We start from the raw sequence: 20,970 nt of genomic DNA on the forward strand, positions 1-20,970 counted from the left end.
ATACAAAATGACAAAAAATGTATGCGGAATACAGTCTTTGTAACTGCCCAAGAGAAAACACTACACGTGTTTTAAAAACTATGAAAAAGTACCAATGTAAAAGGATATATATCCTATAGTAGAAATTCTTATTTTCATACACAAAAATCAGAGATAATCTCTGATCTATGCCTGAAGAAAATGAAAGACAGAAGGGTGCCCTTTAACAGCAAATACTTTCTTACATTACTGCCACCTGTAAGATTATTCTAGGTCTCACTGTTTCATTCCCTAACAGCACAGCACATTGCAGCACTTAAGCAAAAAACACTTCCATTTCTTCAGACGTAAGCACAAGAACAATTTAAAATTACTCATATTTGAATCTCAAATTCAAGAGTTGCTGTCTAGAAACTTAGGCTCAGACTGTGCAAGTTTAGAATGTATGAGAAAACAGGATGGGCTGAGCCTCAATTCATATGAATATTTTCCTGATAGTTAAAATGATTTGTTAAAAGTATCTCCTTGGCTATCAGCAGATTTAAGCAGTTTAGAGTATGTTTGAATTTGATCGTAGAGTATTAAGACTTCTGCAGAGGATAACCTACCTGATTCTAACGGCCACAGCCTGCAAAGAGGATGACGTTTCCAACTCTAACTTCCCTAACATGATTCCTTTTCTGATCCTGAAGTAACAAAAAGTTCTACTCTCTCAGAAGATGAAAATATATAAACCAAGCCCTACACTTGTAGTCCTGCTTTTAACAGCAAACGGAAGCTGACTTTCCAAAAAGCTTTTGTCCAGTCTTTTGCAGAAGAAATCAGAAGTACTACTCAGGGAACTTTTGGCATGAACATCTGCTACAGTCTACATCAAGGCAAAAATTCAATAAAAATCAACTAGAAATCCAAAAAGTCTAGGGACCTTCCTGGGCCTTCAAGGAAGAATTCCACAATACAAAATCAAATCAAACAATCAATAACTTTCTTGTACTTTCACAGTTCCCTTGATGCGCATTTCTCACAATGCTTTGAAGACATGTAAAAAAAAAATGCTTTTGAACAAAGCTCTACTTAACAAGAGGCAGCTTTAGCCTAGATATGTGCAACTTTGACTAAAATAAAGTATAACAAAAGATTCCTGTACCTAAAATTTCGAACAAAATCAACAGATTCATGATTATAGATAAAATGTGCAGCTTCTTAGCAGAACACCTACAAGGGTGCTGCTGGTCCTACTATTCTGTCCAATTAAGAAATCTCAGAACTAAAGCATTAAATTTACTATCATGAAACAGCCCTTTTTTTTTTTTTTTCTTTTTTTTTTAATACTCCACCACAAAGAAGTCTACCTAATCAAACAAGTCTCTGGATGTCAAATTTATCTTCATTCTATGTGATCTGTTTGTAAGCCCTGCTGGGCTATACATCTGGCTATTATCATACCAGGAAAGCAGTTTTTCTGATAAGCACAGAAGTTCCTCTTCTTTATGCAATGATCTATGGGACTTTAACAGTAGATTTTTCACAGCAGCATAGCTTCAGGTTGGGAAAAAATAAAGTCATCTTTTAAATATGAGTCCAAGTTTTCCAAATAAACTCTGTTTTTTCCTTGGATAACACAGCTCACAGAAAACTTCTGTAAAAAGATAGAGCTACTTAAACATCGATAAAAAACACAAATTTCTGCTGAATTGATGTGGTGAAAATCCAATTTCTCTACCTAAATCTGTCAGTGCTCTTAAGGGGTGGACTTTGACACTAAATAGAAGGCGGAAAAAATTGTGTTTAATTCATACTGAAAATGAAATTTGTGGCAGTTACAAGGACTAGTCACCTGAATTAGAAGTAAAATACTAAGTGTTACCTTGGAAAGCTTCCAACTGCAAAAATTAATCTGATTTGAGACAAAAATTATCAGGAGATGTGCTTTAAGGTACAGGAGCACAGGACCTTCTGCACATTTTCAATATGCACACATCTTCAAGGAATACAAATGAGAATCCAAAATTACGCACCTAGCTCTGAAACAGCAGAAAGTTGATTTTCTCCTAGCAATTTCCTCCTCTTCTGGCTACTGTTTGCTGAGCAGTATTTTTTTGTTTTATGTCAAGGATTGCTTCAATACTTATGTTCCCTCACTCAGCATTTGTCAGGAGGCAAATCTAAAAGTACACTTCCCCAATGCCTCTGCATAACCTCAGCTTATCAATAAGCTTTCCCACTGAATCGGAGAGTGCTGTGTAATTGCACTTGTCCATATCTAGTCTCAAAGACTACACCTTGTTTATATCTATGAGAAATGGACTGTAATAACTCACCATCCTGCCTAGAAGAAGCTCTTACAAGAATTCTAAATTGAGAAGATCCTTACTTGCTATTAGGCCTAACTATACAAGGCGTGCAGAAAAATCTGGGCATTAGAAGATACTTTGTGGGTTTCTTGCAAGAAGGAATTAAAAAGTTGTTTTTTTTTTTTAATGCCTTCAAGAGGAATACTGAAGCAGCACTTCTGTGAAAAGTCTGCTTAGTATGGTAGCTGTTTTTTCAGATAAAATCTCTCCATCAAAAACAGCAAGTTCACAGACACTAGAAGATGGTACAGGCATCTTTAGTAAAGATTCCAAGCTGAATTTCACTGTCATTTATTAAGAAATCTTCTAGCCTTACAAAACAGCATACAGACAGCTGAACAGGCAATCTGTTAACTCACTATTTATTTCAGCCAACCATTTGCACACAGCTTTACTTCCCATCAGTCTTCTGTCACCTGCTGCAACTGAGAGGTTGGGGCAGTTGCGGCCCCAGCTCATACCTGGACCAGGAGCAACAGATTAAAAACAAAGGCACAATGAAATGGCTCTCTGCAGGGGCAGGTCATGACATCTGAACACTTTCCTCAGGTTTTCTGGTGTGCCAAGAGATCCCCATCCTTCTACTATATCTTTCTGGAGTGCATGAGGAAACCTGTATACAAATAGCTTACCAAGTGTAGCTGCAATTATCCTTCTAAGAATAAAAATTACTATACTACACTGCCTGAAAGGGTCTATCCTTGGGTATTGTTGTTAGCCATTTCTCTATGTTACATACACCAGTATTCAGTACCATACCCTGACTGAGACAGCTGGTCATTTTTCCCTAAAGAGAAATAAAGCATGCACACGCAGAGGAATTAGCCCGTCTGTGGCCTGGACTTTATAGGCTGCTCCACCCCACAGGAAGCTGTTAGGGCAAGCAGGGGGCTGCAGCTGGGCTGAGGAAACCAGATTACTCACTACACTGCACATGTGGGTACACAAGAGGATGGTAGTCATCTTTCTGCTGGGACTTTCTCATTCAATAATCCTGCTTTAGAAGGAGGAAAAACTGCTTCCAACAGTGCTTCAAAATAGTTCAGTTTGCTAGCCTCTGTTCTCAGAGCTGGAATATTTATTCTCAAGAGACAATCTGAACTGTGGAGCCACGGCATGAAGGATTTGGCTCACACACAGCGCCAGGCCACCAGGGATGTGACAAAGAAGTCCCTTGCCACAGTTTCTGGCTCTGGCAGCTCCTGCCTGATGCCTTTTGCTGGTGACCTCGCAGGAGGCAAATTGACTTCACGTTTGGAAGCATATTAGCATGCTGGGATTTTGGGAGAAAGTTTCTCCTAGAGTTCCTCCCACAAATGAGGAAGAAAAAAAAAAAACCAAAAAACAAAAAACAAAGCTACTTGCCCAGGGAGCCCTTCCTTCAATCAGAGAAAAAGCGGATGATTATTACCAGAAAGGAAAACTGCTGACTATCTACAAAAAGAAAGATGAGCTTCCTAACCACCCAGGTCACAAGGCAAGAGAGAGGAATGTTATTTTGCCTATGACTCATCTCAGCCTCTCACAAAAGGTTGCAGCAAACTTCTTCAAGGAAGCTAAACCAACAACCTCCTCAAAACACAGACCCAGCCCTGCGACACAGCTGAAAATTAGACAATCACACCATCACAGCTCAGGCTGGGGGCTGAAATTCCACACAAAATTTGGAATTTCCCTCAAAAAGCCCCATCAGGGCAGAGGCAGTTGGCTGGGCGGCCAGTCACTGAGTGGGCCAGAAGCCCAGAGAATTGCCCCGGGCACAGGCACTGCCCAGGGGCTGGGGAAGGCCCGCTGCGTTCACTTCCTTGTCTGTGAGCAAGCTGCTGCAGATCTTTGTGAAGCTCTCCAAAGTTCAGCATAAAGAAGAAAATGGATTAACAGATCATTAAACAAAAGAACTACAATAAAAATAAACAGGACAGTGTCATCTTCATTGTACCTAGCTATAGTAGCGGCACTTATCAGCAGTGTTGTATTTTAAGAACCTCATAATTGTATTTTGGTTCATCTCACACAGCGTAGATAGAGACACATGTCCCATCATAGAGAACAGTTTCACAATTCTAAATTAAGCTTAAAAAAAAAAAAAAGAAAGAAATCAAAGTGGCATGAAAGGGCCCGAAGTCAAGGCAACAAGACGAATACTCGAAGTGACCTGTGCATCATCCTCATGTCACAGAAGATGATTCACCACTGATCCAAATTAAATCAGCACAAGCATGCCTGTGGGGGGAGCAAAGCTGTTAGCAGCCTTGAAGCCTCCCATGTCCAAAGCTTATGACTGGGACACAAGCTAACAACAGGCAGAGCTGTGACGGGCGCTGTGCAGCACTTTTTCACTTGGTGCATTTCACATGCAAACACTGTCACTCAACTCCTGCAGGCTGGAGGTACTGAAGTAATCGAACTGCTGAGGTGACCAAGGGTGGCCACTGAGCAAGGTACCTGCTTTGTCTGTGCATCTGATGCAGCTCAAACCTCCTCATTTAAGCGCGTGTATGTTTGTAAGAGAGACAGTAAAGGAAAAAAGCCCTCTTCTCAGCTTTTTTACTCACTTGCATCCCTTTTAAATACTATCCTTTCCCTGGATTTTCAGTATTTTACAGCAGTACCACATAGACAGATACTGGCATGGGTGTGAGTGAGAGAGAGACAGACAGACACTGATTTTTGAGAAGAGATAACGAAGAAAGTTTGATGTACAAAACAAGAAACAGTAAAGAGGAAGGAGACCAGAAAACTTAATTCTCTTGTACAGCACAGGGGCAAGAATGCTAGGTTCAAACACATATGCATATACACACCAAAACACATGCTTCAACCATCATCAGTAAAATATAACTATTTATGGGAAGTCAGGTGGCAGTTAGGCAGTGACGACTGTTGGCAGGAGGGGGAAAGTCTGGTGAGAAGGGCAGCAAGCTCTTCTGCCAAGGGAGTACCATGCAATTACTGACATCTGCAAAGGGCAGCCATGACAATACCTCATGCGAAAAATCATCCACCAAGTGAAAGACAAGTAAAAAAAGTTGCATGAGAAGGTTAAAGCAACAGCACTTTACTGAAGACAGCTCCATGTGTTTCCATTCCCAGGACCAGCTAAGACCTTCCCAGCACCAAAATAGGCCATAAGAAGGTTCATAATGATGCAGTGCGCTTAAAGGCCTACTAATCCATCGGGACTTCACGGTGTGATTCATAACATGGCATAGGATTCTCTCTTGAAAACATTCAGGAAAAACTTAAAAAACAAATTAATTATTCTGCCTCTGTCTAAACCTACCAACATCACTTTCTATGTGCCATCAAGGTCCACTGGGGTTCTGAAATCAGGAAAAAGTGCAGACAGAAAAATCCCCAAACAACCAGAAAGCCAAAAAACTCCCCAAAGTAAAGACACTAAGAGTATCAGGCATTAAAAGTACAATTCACTTCTTTGCTGTCCTTCACATAGGCCCATCATCAGTCAGGAACGCTGGCACTCTGCGCTCTCTGGTAGAAACTTTCTGATACTATAAAAACATTTCATCCCCCTTGCTCTTTGTATTTGCACTACCCTTCTATTTCCAAAGGATATTTTCAATATGTGTACGTTTTCACAGAAATAGCCAATGAAAACCTCAAACTCTACACTTAAAAAGGACTTTCCTAGACAGACAGCATATTATCTAGCAAACAACAGGTATCTTTTTGAAAAGACAAGATGCAATTTGTTCTGCTTACTCTAATTACTATTCATTAAAGCTGAGATTTTTATTTAAGGGCTGATGCAAACAAACATAGCTGCATTCAGAATTCTTCAGCAGTTGAAGGTAGCTTGCTAACCACTAAGTGAACTAGGAATATCATGTGGAGATGTACTTTGAAGAGCAACAAACATGTGCAGAACAGACTCTCCTAATGACAGTAGCCCATTCTGAATGACAACTCTACTCTTCCAAAGTGAATGTGTGAAATGGCATTTAAATCTACCCCCCTCCACCCACTTTTCATGAGTAAATCAACTTCTCAAAACCACCCTTTCTTGGCTCATTCAGGCTTCGGCCTCAACTGAAGTTGCTGAATGGTTCACGTATATTCCAACTAACAAGGTTTTCAACCCTTGAGCACTTGTATTTCACTTCGAATTAATCTTTGTTAGATGAGCTCCAGGCATCACTAAAGCAGACTGAACTGGTTGCATAAAACTTCAAGTTCAGTTCCTTGCGCCACTGGCCATGACAGTATTGTAATAACTAATACGTAAAATTGAAAATTTCCATATCTTCAGAACATCCCACATACACTCCGTGGAACAAATTCCTACTAATTAAAGATAGTTCCATGGGAAGAGTGGAAAAAGAGGTGGTGTATTCAAATATTTTGAAAGATATTTAATTGAATTTCTTTTTTTCAACCACCATTCAGTGGCCAGAAAATAGTTCGTATGCAACCGTGCAATCTATTCCAAGGATGACATGCTGTACAGTCACATACATAGTATCATCCACAGATATGGGTAAAATCGAAAGACAAAATGCTAAATGAAACTAAATATGAACAGAAATGGAATAGACTTCCCTAGTTTTCATTGTGAAATGGAAAGAAACGCAAGAAAGGAAAAAGGCAGCATTGAAGAGATTAAATCAAACATTTAACATTGTCTTATTTAGTAAGATTCAAGTTACACAGTGGAAAAAAATGCATTTCTGAAACTTTGTCCTCTGCAGTAGAGGACACTGAAACGATACATTTTGTTACTTTTGCAATCTCCAGGAGAGAGTACTCTTAACACTTAAAACACTCAGATGCATTTTTCTCTGATTCCAGTATGTCATTTTTAGTAAAAACACACACGTGTCGTGGCATGTGATGCCAGCTGCTCCCACATTTTAAAGACGGCTTTGGCACACAACCCCATGCAAGCGAACTGAGTTTTTGTAGTTCAATTTCCTCATTTTATAATAATTATTACTGCCTTTAGATTACCGAGAGCAATTATGCCTGTCTTCATGAGCAAGATGACCACAGTTTGTGGTCTCAGCTTTACGAGAATGCTGTCAAAATGCAAGCTAACATATTTGATTGCACATGAACTGGCCATCTTTTAACCTAGGCGTCCAACAGCCCTGAAGACAGGGCCCAAGGTAATGCTTGTAACAGTTCTTAATTCTTCAAACTCAAAGCATGTTACAGTTACTGACAAAAGCTTTTTGTTTTCAAAATGTCCACCATATACAAAAGATAAACAAGAAAAAACAAGAGTATTAATCTCCCTGAAAATAACAATGCTTGACAAGAAAAGTTTGGAACAACACTCACCTAATGTTACATTGTTTTACACTCTTGCTTCTGCACAAATCTATCTGGGCAGTTATTCTTCATTTAAGATGTTTATTCATGTTCCGAAAAGTTCGCTTAACAAGTTGCTATTGTATATTTAATAACATTTGGACCAAGAAAAGCAAATTATCTGTATTTTACAGTGAGCTGCAAGCTACTCAATATGATTCATTATACCACGGATTGTTTTAAGAGATGCTCCACATCAGCCCTATGCTATTCCAGTGCGGAATGGAGTTCCCGTACCCAACAAATGATTACACAAAAGCACATTATAGCAGTACTTTACTGACTAGCACAATGCAGGTCGAATAGGAACACAGCATCTTGCAACCAGTAGCCAGAAGTTTGGCCTGTACAGCCCATCAGTATTGAATGAGGGCCTATGTAAGCACTGATCTTTAGTGTATGTGCATGGGTAAAACTTTATTGCCAGCACAGTCTCCTAACATTAAAAGACTTTTTTTTTCCCCCCCTCTATAATGATTCATAAAATGTACATTTCCAGTAAAATCTCATTCACATTAAATACCACACGTGTTAGGAGTTAAAAACTTAACAGCATCTAATAAGCTCAAGTGGTTTTGCATACTGTTTAACCTCTTACCTAACATACAATTGTCTTTCACAGGAAGTACTGATTTAGGAGCCAACACCAGTTGCAACAAGGGAAATTCTGGCTAAATATGGGGCAATAAAAAAAAACTTCACAGTGAGAGTGGTCAGACATAGCACGCCCAGGGAGACTGCAAAATCTCCATCCTTGGAGATAGGCAAAACTCAGTCAGACAGGGCCCTGAGCAACCTGATCTAACTTTGAAATTGGATTTAACTTTGAGGTTGGCCCAGCTTTAAGCAGGGATTTGACCAGATACGCTCCTAAATTATTCCTTAATTCTATGACAACATAGATGACTTCCATAGGCACACAGAAACTACATCCACACAATATACCTTATTCTCTGTTTGCTGCTTTTCATATTACATAAAAAGAAAATAGAGCATGACTGGGTGCAGACACATAAGATCACTATACCTGAGGTAAGATGGACTGCACAGTTATAAAAGGAAGGCACCCATCATTTTGTTCAGTTTAACAGCAAGTCTGACTCTCACCACTGATAGACTTGTAGCAGCCTATTTCCCCCATCAGCCCTTCTAGACATACAGCATGCCCAAAAAGCAGCAAGTAGCAGAGAAACCTGCACTTGCTGAACATGATGCCGCACAGCTCTGGAAGGCTTTCAGTTACCTAAGGTAGCAAGTAGTTTAGGGGAAGAGACCCAAGAACCAAAGGCAGATCAAGGCAAAGAAGTGGCCACATGACAAATTCAAGTGGTTGGGTCACACGGCTGGACTGGAGTTTTCAGTCCTTGCTCCCAAGACAGCTTGTGCATTTTTCAGTAGAGCACCAGGCACAGCAAACACAACCCTTGGGCAGATTTTGAATAGGTCGTAGCAGACCAAGGAGCCACATCATGTTGAAAAAACCATCTACAAGAAACAGTAGCTCCCACTAAGTTTTGAATTCAGAGGGAAGCACCATCTCCTGCAGGGGCAAGAACCTAAGGAACAGAGAGTGAGTGACACCTTGCTTCTCTGAGAGGCTGCATCAACCAGGCTATGACATGTTCCTACCAGCTGATTTCACCTCTACTTTGGAAAAGAAAAATACATCTAGCACCTCACTGATGTTGAGGGAGTTGGCAACTTTCCAGCTATGACCACCAGGTCTCTTTCCCGCCTCAGCTGAGTGCTATAACCATTAGTCCTCTCCAGCCCCACTCCCCCAGAGTAAGACCTCCTCTTTACCATTCTCCTTCTGGCCTTTTGCCACATTTTGACATCTTGCATCACTGGATACAACACAGTCCAGCTTAAGAGTTACGATGTAGCATGCTTCTTCTCATGACACTGAAATCCTTGGCAGATAAGAGCCAGTTCCAAGGCCATGGGAGTCACAGGTTCAAATCCATTCAGGCCAAGGAGGGCCTAGACTCAGAGCTTCCACTTCCTGAACCAAGGGTGCTAGCCACCAGGTTGCTGTGCCACAGGTGGGCATCTGCCTCGTTGCCGTTAGTTCAGATCAGAAAAGGCTTTCGAGTTTGACAAGAGCAGGCAACTACATCCTGAGGAAGGAGATTTAAACTGTTCCCGAAGGCTGTCAAAGATTCCCACCTAAGTGTGTTTCCTTGTGCATCCCAATTCAGCATTTGTCTGTCTCCACATGCAACAAGAAAACTCCGGCTATTGTAAAGAGAACAGCAGCACCTAACTGATTATTGGCACTGGTGACACAAAGTTTGATCAACAAACAAAACTAAACCAAAAATGTAGCATTCAAGGCACTATTCAAAAATGAACAGACAGGGAGGAAAGTAGTTATACGTCTCCTCCATTAAAGTTCTGAACCCACTGCCAACAACAAACCCATGCTTTCCCTCAAGTGATTGTGTTATTCATGGTGCCGGTGACAGAAAAATCCAGAGCAAGACTCTCTCCCTGAAACAGTACTAATTTAAGGCATTTTTTGGAAGAACTTTCCAAACAAAATGTGAAGTGCAACTCAATGTTGCATCAGCAGTGCGGGAGGAAAAAAAATCTGAATATTCTCTTGCAAGCAAATCCAAAACGAAGGGAAAACTCAAACTGCAACAAAAGTTTTCACACAGACTGCTTGAGACCTTTTATTCCTCAGTCTCAGAAACAGGGGTATAAATGACTATTAGAAATATTAGAGATAATTTAAAATTTCAAACAGACCTCAAAAGAGAAGAATAAATCCTCTCTGGGATGTACTGCTGACTTAAAAAAAAAATCTGTATAAATTAGAACACATGAGCAGCAATTTCTCATGAATGTTAATATAATGAAACTAAATCCAACAAACATGAAGGGAGAAAAACACTGTAAGCAACATACATATTGCTTACCTAGAAGGAATGGAAGTTAGGACAAAGAGGAGTTTAATTTTGTCCTGGTGACACAGACATAGCAGTATTAACGTTTTCAGAGTTTCACCACCAACATCCCACTGACCCTTCAGTATGATTTAGGCCCTGAAGCACTTCTACTCCTTTTGTAAATAAAGATGATGTAATTCTGAAAAGGTTACCAAGTGTAGCTACTTCCTTATTTAGAGGAACCATATGCTGTGCATTTAACTGTAGGTGTCCTCAAAATCTTAGTGCTGTATCCTTTCTCCCACTGCCTCGAGTCCATTGTCTGAGCCCCTCTCTCATCACAACTGGCTCTATTACGATTAGAAGTCCACTGAAGCAAGAAGCATCAGTAATATTTGGATGGTATCTAGTACACATTTTCAGGCTGTGAGAAACATGTTGTAATTACCGCATTACAAATCTGGGGAAAAAAAAAAAACATCAGTTAACAAGAAATAGCTTAAATTGATGATGGCTATTAATAGGTGATGGATTCGAATGCTTTCTGTAGGTGGCTCTTTACTATAAAAAATAAGAAGTGCAAGACCTTCAAATAACTACAAGATCTTCTTTCCTAAGGAAACATTAATATTAGAACACTGACATCTGCTCTTAGAAAATTTTAATGTGTCTGAATCCAGCTAATTAGTTGGCACAATTACCACGAAAACAACTGACAGACTGTCCAATAACACACTGGGAAGATACGAGACTCAGTGAATCACTGACAACATTCTGAAAATTAAATACCTCTTTATTGTCCCCGGAAGATCCAAACTGAGTGAAATTTGATAGGACGATGCTAACGTGTCATCCACAGCCTTGCTTATTTCCTGCAGCTCTCTCAAAGAAGCACAGCCAAGCAAAGCAGTCAGTTCACAGTTATGAGACTGAATAAGCCTGTCTTGCTCTTCAATTTCTCTTCTTAATTGTTGATCTTTTGCTTCTAATACGGCCAGCCTTGCTCGGAGGTCTTCAATTTCTTTCTGCACAGAATGGAAATCTAAGTTTATTGATTAACCCCATTAAAGAAAAAGCTTTGTCCCTAGAAAAATAGAGTACAAGTCTCAAAGGTAGCATGAATTAAGGTTGTCCAGCACACTTCAATACTAATATTGTTTCTGGCAGTTTATAATTCTACTAAACTTTAACAGAAATTGTTAATACTTGAAGATAGTTTGCTGAATTTTCTCAGAAAATTTAGGCAAAAACATGGTTCTTTTCAGTGCAATTTGGCTCTTTTTAGCACAATGTTAAAGAAAAAGAAATTCTTTTGCTGCCATACAAAAATTCTTACATCTGTTGTATTTAGAAACTCTAGCACTTCCATAACCTGAGTCTCCCCACTTACATTTCAACACCAAATTTCAAGTTCCTGCTCCGACATAAACTGCTACAGGCACCTTTTGCCTTTAAAAATATGCCAAGTATTTCCTAAGTTACAAACTTTAAAAAAAAAAAAAAATCTGATTCTCAGTTGACACATAATAATAGAATCTTGTTACAGACTGGCAGCTAAAGTGCTCCTAAAGTGAAGTCTACCAGTCCTGTTGCAAAAATATCCCTGCAATAGTTCCTCTAGGCTTCTAATGCAACATCAGGCACAGGATGCAAGTGCTGAGTAACTGTCTGTCATTGAAAATATTTGTAAAATTACCCCCTTAACTTAAAAAGACCAACACTTCAACCTCAAGTGCACTCATTTAGGCAGAAGTACAAACCCCATGCATTACAATACAGATATTTGTTACAAGAGCACATCCTGATTTTTCCTTGGAAACCCAAAAGATAGATTGCACCCAGTAAAGAGCACTTACAGAAAGAGTCTGGGTTGCTGAGTTAATACAGTTACTTACTATATGGCCTTTGGCTCATTTGTCCCAGAATTTGAAAGCTGAGGAAAAAAATAAAGAAGGGAACTAGAGAAAAGCCTTGCTATCTAAGTAGTTGAATGCCATACTGGAGAATTCAATTCTACTCTTACACTTCTTACGATCTCTGTGAAACTTTGCAAGCAACTTAAACTATTATCTCCACACATAGCCACAAACTGAATGTTCACCATTTTCCATATAACCAACAAGAGGGATCTCTTAAGTGCTATCTAAATACTCTCAATTCTATGCTCTGACCATATTCAGTCCAGTAAAAGAGAAAAAAAAATTTGAGGTAAATGATTAGGCATTTCAAAATGAACATTATCATGTGGGTTCTGACACCAATTCACTTCATTCTCTATCTGTAAAACAGCAATAAAAATATCCCTTTACCCCAAAGCAATGTTGCATAGAGAAAATTTATTGGTTTTGAATCACTCGGATGCCATGTTGCTTAATACTGTAAAGAGAGCCCATTCGCAAACGTATAAATCTGTATCCAAAAGAAGGTTTAAGTGGCATACAGAGAAAAGGTTCTGGGGCTGAATACTGAACAACAAAGATAAAATGGTACTCTGGTATCCAAACAAGCACTTTCCATCTTCAGCGATGTATGAGACGGGGATCCAGGGGAAAAAAACATGGCATATATAATATATCATATAATTAAAGACTTTTATAACACACACATACTATGCGGAGATAACTTCTTTTGCTTTGTGAGTGCTTCACTTTGAAACCTTAACATTCTCTTAATGCTTTAAATGTAATCTAAGTGAAGTTTACTTTGCTAATGCTCACTTTTTAAACAAATGTATTTACAGGTTTGCAGCACTGTAACCAGCTCCCCAACTCTCCATTAGTATTACTTAAAACAAGAAGAAACAGTCCTTGCACCTTTGAGCCCTGGCTCAGAGAATTCAACGTACATTAGTGCTGTCCACTAGATGCATCAATTATTTTCTTCCTTTTTTTCTTTTAGATTTAGCTACAAGAGAACAGAGTGGCCCATGTTTCAAATCACAGGCATTTGTCAAGGAGATAAAGGTCAGCAGGCCAAAAACATCAGTTTTGTTTCTTTCAGTCTCACATCAGGCTTTTAGTGTGCACAAAGGACATTTCTGTCTCTGTATTGCTGGTTTGGGAATACTGCCAAGATCTTAATAGGTCCTACTTAATACAAAGACCTTCATATTCTTTGAAAATGTTGTAACTGTAATCACTGCAGTTAGCAGCCTGCACAGGAACAGAAAGGAAGATGAACAGACTTTGATTTTACAACACACTTTTCATACTGAAATGTTTTTACAACATAAGTAGATACCAGAAGCACAGAACTTTTATGCACAAAGAGAAGGCTACTCTGTTTGAGAATACTTCACATGCACTCTTGGGGGAATAAAAATTGTAGTCAGTAAACTGAAATTCTCTTCCAGAAATGCCAAGAAGCCTTTAATGTCAGGCTCCAGAGACAGATAAAACGGACTTAAAGTCCCAGCATGGAGCAACAGATGGTATTTAGCTCACTAACCATAAGCTGGAATTTTACTATGTGGATTCAAGCTTAAACTGAGATTTCTAACATGACAGCTAATCACTACTGATTGTAAACCTCTAACTTCAGCAATGGGCTAGTGCTGTCTACAAAGCAGAGACTGCAGTAGAAACACTGATATGCAAATTTTAGGTACTGTCACAGGCTTTCTCCAGTCACTGAAGGCAAACATAGAACTGAGAGGAGAGAAGGGCACTGAGAGGAAGAAAGGGAAAGTAAGGGAGAAAAAAAAAATTTGCCAATCACATGAGATTTTGGGGCAGGAGCAATCCTTATGGCATGCTGGGAGTCCATCGCAAATCAGCCTTCTCCAGAATCTAGAGTTCATGGTCGTTTTGATCATGCCATGCTCATATATGGCATTCATGTACAATGGTGTGGATAATTTGTCTCTAGTATCACTATTCAGAAATAAAAATTCACCTGGAGTAAGTACAGAAATATTAGCTGGCATAGGACTTTAAGTACAGCAGTTTTCATTGGAATAACTTAACATCGTTGCCTGGATGTCTACATCACCAGAAATAGTTGATAACTGACATTGTTAAGGTTAAACTAGATAATGTCTGCTCTTACATACTGATGAAATAAATCCAAACAATGCAAAGGTGATAAATAGGATGGAAAGACATTTCTTGATCTAAGTAAGACTTTAAATCCATCATCTAAGATGATCTTTACCATTTCTTTCTTTATATACATATATATCCATAGATATAGATACGTATATGTATGCAGGTATGTACACACACACACAGATCACTATACTGGCAGATCAACTAAAGGAAGAAAAGTATAAAAATAACGAGATTTCAAGAAAAGACCACAGGAATAAAGAAAACCAGACCTTACCACCAGCTCTCTAAGATGTCACATTGCCAAGTGTGATCACTAAGGTTAAAATTGAGGTAGAGGTAAGACTTGTACCAGAAAATAAACTGAGATTTTTGAAGGACAGTTAAAAGAAAGAGTTAAATTATGCTTAAAAGACTTGCAGATTTTAATTGGGACAGAAGCCATTTTAAAAACATTACATTTGCCAGCCATTACCACTTTGTGACATCATGTGTCAGTGTAAAGTTATTGCTGGCAAATGCTGACTTTTCCCACGATGACTGCTGCATCCTCATGAAAGGTAAAGACCATCTTTCATAAACAGAAGCTGGTAAGTCCCATATCGGTAATCAAATCTATTCAGAACTGGATGGGAGATTGCTTCCTTCAAAACACTTTTTGTCTTCAAATAAAAACTTCTGAAGACCAGTGAAATTAAAAATGGCAACTTAGAACAGAAAGAGCACACTTAAAAACCTAACAAGGAAAGTTTAAGCATGCACAAAAGCCACTGAGCCTTCCAGTTCTGCTTTTCTGTAATGAGATTAAGACAACTCCTGCGGCTGTCATCTCCAATCATCACTTAGATTATCAGCTGGACTACAGCCAAGGCTCTAATTGCTACACAGAGGCAAAGTCACTATTACAATAAGTTTATTCGATTCTGTCTGACAGATTACAAGCTTTTCCCCATGAAGCACTGGTTCTTAGAGACAACTTTGCAGTCCTGTTACCTGTAACCATTTCTTTTCTTGAAAAAGCTGGCTTCGTTTTGTGGCTGAAACCTGAATCCTCTCTTGGTAGGTAGATCTCAAAAGTTTATGTTCATTTTCTTGCCAGAGCTGGGTTTCTTCATTTCTAACCCTTTGAAAAATGACAAAAACTAGAAATTAGTGTTATTACTGGGCACCTACTTCTCAAAGATTAAAGGGAAAAGAATGCTATATGCTACCTTCAGAGTCATAATAGCCCACCATCAGAGCAACAATCACATCTTAAATAGATGCACAGCTAGAGAACAAGAGATTTTTCCTTGGCATATCTTCCTTTATTATATCAAACATTTACACTGTTTTTACAACATGCTCAAGAAAGAAAAAGGAAAACTTGTATAGCTTCAGGCTTCCCCCAGCTACTTCATTTTTCAGAAATTTATCCATCACTGCCTTGAAAGAGGCAAAACTACGGAGTGTAATTTCTATCAATATAGAGAAAAATCTCTTTTAGACAGAAGTTTAAAAACTTGCCAAAGCCATTTTTGCAGCTTCTGTCAGTTTTTCGAGCTCACACTAGAGATCATCTGGAGTGTTTGCTCCATGATGCCAAATTTTACTTTACTTTTGCACAGTGAGTTCTTTCAAAATTAAATCTCACAGTGGTCGGTACAGCCCTCAGCTGTAAATCTTTACATGATTGGACCCCCAAGGTAACCAGTCCATTACATTAAGTGTCAAGTTTCTAATCGACCTCTCAAAACACACCTGCAAACAATGCAAACATTTTTTCTCATGCACATTTCTGCATGAGGGCATGTGCAATTGCACAGATAATTGCATTTCTGTGTCCATATCTACAGGCACGTACACATATTTCCACATAAAGGGTAAAGATGTATTTCAATATCTCATTTAAAAAAAAGGAAAAAAAAGCTTTCTCTCAAAGGAAGGACATTTTTGAAGCATGGTTTCCCACTGCAATCTTCCAAAATAAACACATTCATGCCACGTACAAAACATGCATCACAAGTTTGGTTTTAACAAGACTAATCACACAATTATGATCTCCATGCACAAATGTTTATCAAGTGCATAGAACAAGAAATTCATGTCTTTTCTGCAGGATACATGCATGTTTTACTTCCTCCCTATGGACTGAAGAGCACACTAAAAAAAAAAAAAAAAAAAAAGCAACAAAAAACCCCCAAGTTCTAACATAAATGGCATTAACACTTAAACAAAATGGATGCGATGACTATGTATGCATGTGCCCTACAGTCAGTGCAGATCATTACAACTCCAACCAATCGCAATTCCCAGAAGCTCTGAAGCCTTCCTGTGTTAGTAAGAGCTGCACCTTTTGGAGAGCTACGTGCAATAGAAATATCTGACTAGCAGATGAAAAATTGAGGAATGTTCCATGATAAACAAAGGTTATTCTCAGGAGCTCCTTGAAAATCAAATGTACCTCTATCTACTTGGCAGTTAGGAAAAAACAGAAACGAGATCTCTCTGATCTCACCAAACCCATATGCCCATGCTAATAAACATTGCTTGCATCAGCTGCCCACGATATCCCATGTTGACATTTAATGAGTCCACCTAAAATCTCATCTTATAATAGTGCAAAACAAAAGCAGGACAAGATTTGAGTCTTGTGTATTAAACAAATAACCCACCATACACACTTTTCATTGAAAAAGTTCTTCAGTGTTAAGACTGGCCTGACTACAGCAAAATTGCAACGCTCTAGCCTTCTGGGGCAAGTCTGATTCATCTTTTTCATTTTCTAGGGGAAAAAAGATCTCAGATATCTTGGTTTTGTTCTGATTCAGAATGAAAGCAAAGACAGAAACCAGAAATTCTCCATGAAGAAGTAGCCCTGCTTTCTATTCTGTCCTGCTTACAAATACTGCTGGAATAGAAACATTTTACACACCCCATCAAAGAGAAAGAGTATGCTCACTCCATCAACAAAAGGGTCAAAAGTAGTGTCAAACACAGGATCTCTAATGATATTTCTCTAATGAGAAAAAGAAGGGGTGACACGATAACAACAATAGTCAAAGTCTAGCTCAAAGACAGGAGTGCAGGCAAGGCAGAAAGGTGAAGAGTAAGAAGATAATCATCTGACCCTGAAGAATGGCACTGCTCTTAGACCTGTGCAAAGAAAAGAATTACAGATACAATCATCAGAGGAATAGGAACAGTTTCATGAATATTATATAAATAAATATTTTAAGCAGGCTGCATATTTTAAGGATGCTTAGTGAATCGATTTCTATGACATTAAAAAAAACACTGCCTCTAAAGCCAAAAACATTATTACAAATTAATGCATAGAGGGAACACATCTTAATAGCAAAACACAGAATGTTGTACCCTAATCTTTACAGAATCATAAAACAGTTTCTTAGGGGCTCAGAAGGTAGAAGGAAATAGTTCTGAGGGAGCGCAGTCAGTTTTAAACATGTCCCATTACTAAGTACTATAAGCAGAGGCTAAAAAAAGGCTTAAAAAAAAAATCAACCAATAACTTCTCAATAAAATCAATAAAATTATCTCTATTGATTTTACCTGCTTCTCACATACATCAAAAAAATACACCCAAATTTACTGACTAGCACACTGCAGACTTTATAAATGCTAGCTGCCAGGAAAAAAAAAAAAAAAAGAGTTCTTTTTTTTTTCTTCATTTGTGCTATAGCATTAAAGAAGAACTTCTAATGCTTATCTAGAATCCTATTACTTTTAACAAATTTAACCAGTAGTGTAGCTGAAGAAAGACCCAGAAATACAGATGACTCTCTCTTCCTAAGCTAACTACCTCCCTTGGGTCATCCAATGCATCTTACATTCCCTCCACCTTTGTAGTTGATATCCCTTCAAGGAAAGACTGAGATTTTATTTCTGTGACTTTGTACAGTGCTGAGTACATTACTGTCACTTAACAAACGATACATAAAAGGAGGCTCCCAAAGATCTACGCATCTCAAAGAAGAATCTATTTTTACTTAATGTTTAAATGTCCATCCATTGCCTAAAAATGAGCATCAGAATTAACTCCATGGGGAACCACTGCTCAGGCTGCCTTGTTGTTGTACATTTAAACTGCTGTATCAGGATTCAATCCCATTCTCACTCAACATCAGTGAGAAAGGTTGCATTTAATTCACCAGTTCATCACAACCAGTCTTTTTTAGGGCAATTCTGAAATGGTCGAGTTTCAGGAAAAAAACAAAATGGGACAAATTTTCATAAACGTGCCCCATATTGATATGCTAGAAAGTCTTTAAAATTCTTTATTAATTTTTTCATAAATTGTATTCAACATTTCAAGAAAAACAGAAGTGTTGTTTTATACAATAAGGAATTAACAAACTTACCGATCTGTGGCCCAGTGCAATGCTGCTTGAACTTGGGTAACAAATCTGTCCAAAAAACTACTAATTGAAGGATGTCTTGAAGGAAGCTGAAATTTTAAAGAATTTTTCTCTTTCTCCAGTTCTTCCAGTTTTCGTCTAAATTTATCAGCTAGACATTAAATTACAAAAAAGGTAATGTTACTTAACAGTGACAAAAAATGTTCTGTTTTACCTGAAGAAGAAAAAAGACTGATCAACAAAAAGTAAAATCCACCTCCCAGATAGTGCTTTCCCTTTTGATAAAATATTTCAGTCTATTTTCCTCTAGGCTGAAATTACTAAGGCTACAATGGACAACATCAGATAACCAGAGTGCTATACCACTTTGTTCTCTGCTAATGACAAAACTGCAGGCTTCTTACCACTTTCACAGAGTTTTAACGTGGTAAGGCTCCAAAGATTTTGCTTGAAGTTATCATCCATGCTCTTTTCTTAGAGTAACAGCTCTGAATTGAATTCCAAGAAAATTCCTACTCTTCACTGCTCCAGTTCTAAACGAATCGTAGATGGCACTTACACGTCTAAAACTGACCTTTTAAAAAATAGCATTATTATTAAATCAAGAACTACAGAACCAGCTATGATATCTTAGCAACACATTCCAGCAGAAAATGCACGTGCATTTATAGGAATTTTAACAATTGTCTCATTCTAGGCTCTCCTGAATTATGCCTAGTTTGTCATCCAGCAAAAGGATTTACTTTGAACTTCAAGGAAAAATAACTGTAGTTCCAAAAGAGGGCTTTGATTCTACCATAGCTCTACTAGTTTCTTAGAGTAAATGCTTCTCTGTACAAATCAGTCCTTACTTTGTCTTCTTGCCCTACATATAAAACAAATGAATATAGTTCCAAGTACAGAAGATTATTTCTGGTATGTTTAATTTCTATTCCTACAGTGGAAGTATATTAGCAGAATCATATGCATGATAGATAACAAGCCTTGTTGATCGAAGCCAGAACACCTTTGATGACACATTAATCAAACTGAGAGTTTTGAGCTGGTCTGCAAATGGAAAACCTTTACAATTCAGTACTTTTCTTGTGACATTGCTGTCTGCAATTTTGTGTGATTAGCCTTCCTTCTCTTCTAACATTTTCACTACAACACGTTACTATCAGACTAAGATCCATCTGTGCATGCTCTTTACTGACTATTTTCTCTCTTTATCCTCAAAAGAGAGGTTGTTTACCTTTGCTCATTTTAGTGAAATGATCCATTTTTACAATAATCTATCATTAGTATTGATCTCTCTTCTGCTTCTGTGCAGATGAGTGGAATAAAGACAACTAGCATGTACTAATGAGACTGCCTGAACATTAAGGGATAGATCTTTTCCCTAGGCCAGCAGACTGTTCCAGTGTAATTAAACTGATGTTGTTATTTCTTATCTTTTGTCATAAAATGAGGCCAAAAGGCTCTCACTGAAATCAGCACCATACAGCTTACTGCAGGGAACAGGCTTTGCCTCAACAGCCTTAGTGTACACATGCGTGTATGTACAATTGGCACTGATTAAGCCCACTCTGTCCACTGCAGCATTAATACAATCCCGACCACATGAGATGTCTCCGCCGATAGCCCCAGCTGTGTTTGTGCTTTACAGTCTGGATGCAGATTACTGCAGCAGTGTAGTTTTGCTGGCAGCTCCGATCTGTCCTCCTCGATACTTCAGCTAGCCTTAAAGTTGCTGCCCTGAGCTTTGTTCAGTGTTAACTGACAGTACTTAACTGTCAGACTGAATGGCAGATGGAGGAAAGCAGAACTGCTGTGTCCGTTTGATTGTCTTAGAGTTTCCTGAGCTCTTGTTTTGGACTGTAGCATCTGCCCACCACTTGATGTGGTGCACATGGAGGGACCGTATTCTCAAGGAAGCAATAGGTGCAGCAGGAACAGTGGTGGTTCATCAGCGTTTTTGGGGTACTCATCTATTACCTATTTAAACCTCCAAGAGAACGAATAGATG

The 20,970-nt window shown here is 38.6% G+C and overlaps 1 protein-coding gene across 1 annotated transcript in view; it reads right to left on the reverse strand.

Moving 5' to 3' along the window:
- The window catches only part of DISC1 (DISC1 scaffold protein), a 218,184-nt gene that overhangs the window by 133,146 nt on the left and 64,068 nt on the right, over window positions 1–20,970 (reverse strand). The window contains 3 exon segments of the mRNA XM_064509255.1: window positions 11,348–11,583; window positions 15,598–15,727; window positions 18,966–19,113. Of these exon segments, the coding sequence (XP_064365325.1) occupies window positions 11,348–11,583; window positions 15,598–15,727; window positions 18,966–19,113 (514 nt within the window).

This window comes from Dromaius novaehollandiae, chromosome 3 (genome assembly GCF_036370855.1).
Source record: "Dromaius novaehollandiae isolate bDroNov1 chromosome 3, bDroNov1.hap1, whole genome shotgun sequence".
Taxonomy (NCBI): Eukaryota; Metazoa; Chordata; class Aves; order Casuariiformes; family Dromaiidae; genus Dromaius; species Dromaius novaehollandiae.